Below are 7,500 nucleotides of genomic sequence, written 5' to 3' on the forward strand. Positions count from 1 at the left end.
AATTTCGTCCCCAAAAGTCTACCTGGCCGAATCGTCACCTCGCTCATGTTCCTGTTGGCCCTGATCGTATGTTCTCTGTACAATGGGTCCATCACGGCGTTTTTGGTGATACCCTTCAAGTAAAAAAAAAATTCCCTTTTTGTTTTTTGTTCATCAAAGTTAAATCTTGTTCTGCTTTACATATTTTGGATGGATAAGTGTCAAGTTTAGCTTTTTGTTTTTTGTTTAAGACTTGTATTTGTTTTTTTTTTTTGGGGGGGAGGTCTAGATAAAATAAGTCTCTATGAGGCTTTTCAATGGCATAGCTTAAGTGCCAAGTTCTGCCTTTGTTTTTTGTAGACTTCTTTTATTCTTTTTATTGGCTGGCTAAATTTCAGTCTTTATCAGTCTTTCAAGTACCATAGCTCCAGTGTCAAATTCTGCTTTTGTTTTATGCTGAGGACTTTTTTTTTTCTTTTTTTTTTTGGCTGGATAAATCAAGTCTTTTCACTTTTTCCAGCGTCAAATTCTTTTTTTTTCTGCTCAGGACTTTTTGTCTTTTTTTTTGGCTGGATAAAAAGTCTCTCAATCTTTCTAATAGCACAAATTCTGCTTTTGTTTTGGTCAAGACTTTTTGTCTTTTTGTTCTCAGGTCAAAGCCTATCAACACTGTGGAAGACCTGTTATCAGCCAAGGTGACCCCAGTCGTGAGAGCTCAGACGAACATTCAAACAAACACAGTCGTGAGTATTGGAATATAAATGTGTGTGTGTGTATGCATTCTTGAGTATGTATCAGTAATGCACATGCATGTATTTACTGTGATTATGCATATGCTCTTTATGTGTGTATGTAAGTTCTATGGTGAATAAAGTTTTTGTATAGTGATGTTATGAATGACTCGTGTAATGTGGTAGGAATATTCGGTGTTGCAAGAATGTATACACACATACATACATACATATATCTATATATATTAAATATATGTATATATATATATATATATATATATATATATATATATATATATATAAATATATATATTAGTAGTAGCCCTTTACATTAATATCCCAAATGATACAAGTGTCTATGGGGATTTATATACCCATTTTTGACTGTCGTCCCTTTGTAAACAAAATCATACCGAATAGAAGAAACATATTGATTTGCATTTCTCTGCCTTTAAAGACTGTCACTGAGATAGAATATCTTAATTAGGATTAACCACTAATTACTAAACGTAGATAATAACTAAACATAAATCTTACCATATGAATATGCCCAAATTGATCTCGTCCATTTACGTGACTCATTCATAAGATATCCATTCACGTGATCTCATGGGCCATTAGGCTTCATTACGGGGAGACACCTGGATCTCACCTGGCCCCAGTTACCTGGTCGTAACACCTGGTGGTAATCCTTTGAGTGACGGGCCATTAGGAACGATTTAAGGAATATCTCCGTGGGATTCCCCGACAGGGATTCCTGATTTCCAAACTGCTGTTCCTTCGAATGAGCAGGTGTGCGTTTCGACATCCGTCCACGAAGAGAGAGAGAGAGAGAGAGAGAGAGAGAGAGAGAGAGAGAGAGAGAGAGAGAGAGAGAGAGGAGGATACCTGTCCGTGATCACCTGGTTTTAGTGAGGGAATTTTAGTCCTTTTTGATGATAATTAGAGGTTGATGTCTTGGAAGGAGAGGGTAAAATGATATATTGTAAATAGTGTATGTATATATATGTATATATATATATATATATATATATATATATATATATATATATATATATATATATATATATATATACACACACATATGCATATGTATATATATAAAATTGCCTTGGGTCATGAACCTCTCAACATGCACGTGCCATAAGTGAATTATGCGAAGTGAATTAAACAGATCATGAATTTTAAATGGCACACACGTACCCGAAGGCATTACAGGGTCCACAAGGCGGAATGACGCTCGAGTGTAATTCCCTGTAATTGTATTAAGAGAAATAAAGGGCACCAGTAATTTAAATTTGCTTTGAAACAGGCACTGCATGAGACATTAGCACTAAATGTAGTGCTTTCTCTCTCCCTCTCTTTCTCTCTCTATTATTATTATTATTATTATTATTATTATTATTATTATTATTATTATTATTATTATTATTATTATTATGCGCGAAAATAAAAACCTAATTATATTTTTGTTATTTTTCCCGTGAATTAATTGTTTTTCTTTTTCTCACATAATTAGTGATACTTTTACTTATTCTTGTAATTTATGTATGTATATAAACACATATATGTATATATAAACACAAATACATTTACACGCACACATATATAACATATACACACATATATATTTTTTCTCTCACAATGGATTTAAAGTCATTGCCAATTTCCTTTTGAGAGAGAGAGAGAGAGAGAGAGAGAGAGAGAGAGAGAGAGAGGAGAGAGAGAGGCTGGCTCATGTTAAAGTCTCAAGCTAAACTCAGATAAATGGGAATGATTTATACATCAAAATTCAAATATATATATATATATATATATGTATATATATATATATATATATATATATATATATATATATATATATATATATATATATATATGCATATATAAATACTTGCACAAATATATATCTATTGAAATCTTCCCCTACCATGTACACAGAAATTATGCCCAATTAGGTTATATGACAATGACAGACGTTCACAATCATATTAGTTAACGCTGAGAAATGTGACCATTTTATATAAATTGTTAATTAACCTACAAAATCAGTCTATCAATTGTTCAGGTTATTCGAAGGAGGGTATCACTTCGAGATAATTAGTTAATTGATATTCACGGTAGGATGATGTTGCATTGGAGTTTATATATATGTCAGTATGTATGTATGTATATATATTTAATATATATGTATATATATATATATATATATATATATACATACATACATATATATATGTATTTATATATATCTATATACATATTTCCATTTTTGTGCTTCATACCTAGTCGGGGTCGCTGTTTTTAGTAAGCCTTCTCCAGCTGTACCTTGAATTGCCTATTACACTTTAAAGCTTCGGCAGATTTTTTCTTATGGACTTATGCCCGACCGGACTCCAACCCTCCCTATTTATCCGGGCTTGAGACTGGCTTAATCCCAAGATAAGACCTATTCTTACTTCCAAACAGAACAAGAAAGAAGGGGCATTATACCCGGCAAGAAGCAGAGTCGCCATCATGACAGACGAATATGTCGGTTCGGCTGAATTCTACGAAATGATGGCCAAGGGGACTTATGCCTTAGTGGGTAAGGTCACCCATTCCCTGTGCCTTCATTCTGACCTTTTTTTACATCTTTGTGCCTTGGTACTGACCTTTGTTTTATTCATGAAAGCAAAACTGTGTAACTGTTGGCTGGCTGTGAGGTCACCTTTTTCAAATTTCATATTTTTTGTTGACTGACGTCTGTCTAATTCAGAGAGAATTTAGAGAGATGTTTTTGTCTAAGTCTCAGGGATTTTCTGTCTAACTCAGAGATTTTCCATTTAATTATGAGGGGATTTCTGTGTAATTGAAAGACATTTATTCTCTAATTCAGAGATCTGACCTAATTCAAAAAGAACTTCCGTTTAATTCACAAAGAATTTCTGTCTAATTCAAAGAGAATTTCTGCCTAACTCAAAGAGAATTTCTGCCTAACTCAAAGAGAATTTTCTGTCTAATTCAAAGAAAATTTTCTGTCTAATTCAAAGAGAATTTCTGTCTAAATCAAAGAAATTTTCCATCGAATTCAAAGAGACTGTCTAATTCAAAGAGATTTTCTGTCTAATTCACAGAGAATTTCTGTCTAAATCAAAGAGATTTTCCGTCCAATTCAAAGAGATCTTCTGTCTAATTCAGCACATTTCCAATAATGATATTTCCTCCTGGGCCTAAAAACAATGTTGTCAATCTTTTCAACGTTCCCACCATTTCAGACGTGTTCAGCTCGGCCGTGGGGAGAGCCAACCAGTTCACGAAAAGGGGGGAGAAATGCAAATATCACCTGAGCCGGGATAACGTCCAGGTGAACCCAGACGCCATAGCCTTCAGGAAAAACAGCCCTTACATAGTGCAGTGTGATTTTTTATGATTTTTAGGTGGCAGATGCGATTGATTGATTTGTCATTTATCTTGCCCTCATTGAGTGATTTCATGCAGGTAGTAGCTGTGATTGATTGATTTGTCATTTATCTTGCATTCATTGTGTGATTTCACGCAGGTAGCAGCTGTGATTGATTGATTGGTCATTTATCTTGCCCTCATTGAGTGATTTCATGCAGGTAGCAGCTGCGATTGATTGATTTGTCATTTATCTTGCCCTCATTGAGTGATTCATGTTGGTAGTAGCTGTGATTGATTGATTTACCGTTTATCTTGCCTTCATTGAGTGATTTCATATTTTGGGCATTTTTATCTTCATGTCTACAGTAACTGAATATTTTTTCTGTTTGTGTTAATTCAAAAGACTGAATAATGTATTTTTTCTGTTTCACAAGACGGATTTTGAAACTGTTTTTACTTCGCGTGTGATTTCATTTTAGTTGTTGTTGTGTCTCTGTATGCGTTTTGTGTATCTATTTATTTATTTTTTTTTTACTTAGTTACTTATTTGATTATTTATCTATTTTTGCATTACACGACTAAGCAATATCACAAACTATATGCCAGGTTATATGAGAGTGAAATGGGAAATCATTATTGAAAACGATGTATCTCTCAAAATAATTAGAATTGCCTCAAAATAATAATAATAATAATAATAATAATAATAATAATAATAATAATAATAATAATAATAATTATTATTATTATTATTATTATTATTATTATTATTATTATTATTATTATTATTAACTTGCTAGCTCTGTCCAACAGGAAAAAAAAAAAAATTACAAGAATTTGATTTAGAGAGATGCAACGATACAGTTATAATGCTATGGTTTTTTCTTTTAAGTTATTTTTTTGAAAATCAACATAAAACTGGTCACAGGATGTTACAGAAGTTCCCAGATTACATCTGAAGTAAAAAAGGAATGGAAAATGTATTAAGAAAAATGAGAAAGTTTGAAGTGAAAATACAGTTAATTCCGTAGCGAGGCTGTACAGAAAATACGAGACTAGTATACTGTAACCGAATACACACACCATGAAAAGGTTGATTAAAAAAGGGTTCAGGCAAAAATAATTTCAATTCGTCTTAATGAACCCGGAAAAAAATAACTTTGAGTTTTCCGTCCGCACTTTATTCTGTCCGCACTTTTTCTGTCCGCCCTCAGATCAGATCAGAGCCTAGAGGGCTGCAAATTGGCATGTTGATCATCCACCCTCCAATTATCAAACAGCAAATTGCAGCCCTCTAGCCTCCTGAGTAGTTTTTCTTTATTAAAGGTTAAAATTAGCCATAATCGTGCTTCTGGCAACGCTATAGGAAATGCCACCACCGGGACGTGGTTAAAGTTTCATGGGTCGCGGCTCATACAGCATTATACCGAGACCACCGAAAGATAGATCTATTTTCGGTGGCCTTGATTATACGCTGTAGCAGTTGTACAGAAAACTCGATTGTGCCGAAGAAACTTCGGCGCATTTTTTACTTGTTTATATTTTACACAGATAAAATGGTTGACTCTACGGAAGGCTTGGGAAAATATAATTTCAATCGTCTTAACGCACCCGGAAAAAATAACTATAAAAAGTGATGTCAATTCGTCTTAATAAAAAGTAATGTCAATTCGTCTTAATGCCCCCGGAAAAAATAACTATAAAAAGTAATCTCAATTCGTATAAACGCACCCAGAAAATAAAATAACTTTTACACAGATAAAACGGTTGACTCTACGGAACCTTTAGGAAAAAATATAATCTCGATTCGTCTTAATGCACCCCGGGGGAAAAAAACCAACTTTTTATTTTTTGAAAAGGCGATGATAAAAAAAGGCTAAACATTTCCTCTGTAGAGAAGGTGGGCAAAGGGAGTGCTACACTACCTTTTTTATAAGCCAGATTAAAAGGGAGAAACACGCGTGAAAAATCGGGATGAAAAAAGGTGTGGGGGGATCTTGAGATAGAGTGAGAGGCTCCCCCGAGGCGAGATTACGAGGGAGAAAAAGGTAGCGCTAAAATCTGACGATTTTTCCGCCAGAAGAAGAAGAAGAGTGACGTAAAGAATGGCAGCAAATGAGTTTACCTGCTTCTCCTTCTTCTTCTTCTTCGTCTTCTCTTTTTAGAATGGAGGATGAGGAAATGGAAATAAGGCAATAAATAACGGTGGTCCGTGGCTGTGATACAAATTATACAACAGAGTGAATGATTTTGAGCGAGAAATAAACAAGAAGTGAGAAGAGAGCTGAATATTAAAAAAAAAAGTGATAGGTGGAGTAAATACGAATTGAAATTTACGAAAGACGAAAGGGTGATTGTGAATAAACAATAAAAAAACAAAATAACGAATGAATATGAGGATGAAAAAAAAAAGAATGCGTACAGTGTACCACGTGAGGGTACTGAACGCACTACCCCTACATATCCCTTAAACAAAATAGTTGGCAAGTACCGAAAACCCCCTTCATGCGGTGTACTGTAGGCATTAGAGGTTCTTTGCAGTGTGCCTTCGGCTCCTAGCTGCAACCCATTTCGTTCTTTTTATTGCACCTCCTTTCATATTCTCTTTCTTCCATCTTTTCACCCTCTCCTAACAATTGATTTATAGTGCAACTGCAAAAGATTTCCTCCTGTTACACCTTTCAAACCCTTTACTGTCAATTTCCCTTTCAGAGCTGGAATGACTTCACAGCTCCCAGCGCTTGGCATTTGGCCTGAATTCTTTATTCAATTCAATTCACTGCAACGACTGAAGACAAAACGAACAATATTTAACTGAGGCTTAGGTCCACCTGGCGTGCTTTTCAGTGGCTTTCAAACCTACAAACAAACAGCCACAAACAGCGGGGAAACGCGAAAACGCACCACAAACGCCGTCAACAAACCAAGAGCCTTTAGCTTTCACGTCATTTGACATTAATTAATCTTGTTATGAAATGAGATACGACCTCGTTCGTAATTGACACCGGCAGATTTCCGATTTGGAAAAAAAAATTTAATCCACGAATTCGTGATGAAAGGATCGACTCAGTGTCCCTGTGGGGTTTGGGAGGCGGGGGGAAGGTTGCACCCACTCTCCAATGACCCTTCAATTATTTTGTTTTGATGTTGACTGCTTGCTTGCCTGCTTGCTTGTCTGTTTGGTCTTTCACGCAAGAAAAAAAAGGCCAGGTCGTTAGCTAGCTTGTGGGGGAAGCGAGGTGACTAATTGCAGGTTGCGACGAGGACAGGTGTACTAATTACCTGTCTTCAAAGGAATGCCAGCTGGCTGACATCGTGAACTTTCGGCTCCCTGAGGCATCGGATTCTTGGGATTTTATTTCCAATTCGTGTTAGTGGCTCAATAACGCCCACACGTTATTTTGCT

At 35.3% G+C, this 7,500-nt stretch overlaps 2 protein-coding genes across 2 annotated transcripts in view; one reads left to right on the forward strand and one right to left on the reverse strand.

The window, feature by feature from the left end:
* The window catches only part of LOC136840009 (TIP41-like protein), a 164,203-nt gene that overhangs the window by 111,147 nt on the left and 45,556 nt on the right, over nt 1–7,500 (reverse strand). The window lies entirely within an intron of this gene.
* LOC136839933 (uncharacterized) overlaps nt 1–7,500 on the forward strand; it is an 11,858-nt gene that overhangs the window by 118 nt on the left and 4,240 nt on the right. The window contains exons 1-5 of the mRNA XM_067106208.1: nt 1–119; nt 632–722; nt 3,180–3,297; nt 3,968–4,106; nt 7,154–7,165. The exon at nt 1–119 is cut by the window's left edge and continues 118 nt beyond it. Coding sequence (XP_066962309.1) covers nt 46–119; nt 632–722; nt 3,180–3,297; nt 3,968–4,106; nt 7,154–7,165 — 434 coding nt within the window. The 5' untranslated portion in view covers nt 1–45. The remainder of the gene's footprint in view (nt 120–631; nt 723–3,179; nt 3,298–3,967; nt 4,107–7,153; nt 7,166–7,500) is intronic.

This window comes from Macrobrachium rosenbergii, chromosome 7 (assembly GCF_040412425.1).
Source record: "Macrobrachium rosenbergii isolate ZJJX-2024 chromosome 7, ASM4041242v1, whole genome shotgun sequence".
Classification (NCBI taxonomy): Eukaryota; Metazoa; Arthropoda; class Malacostraca; order Decapoda; family Palaemonidae; genus Macrobrachium; species Macrobrachium rosenbergii.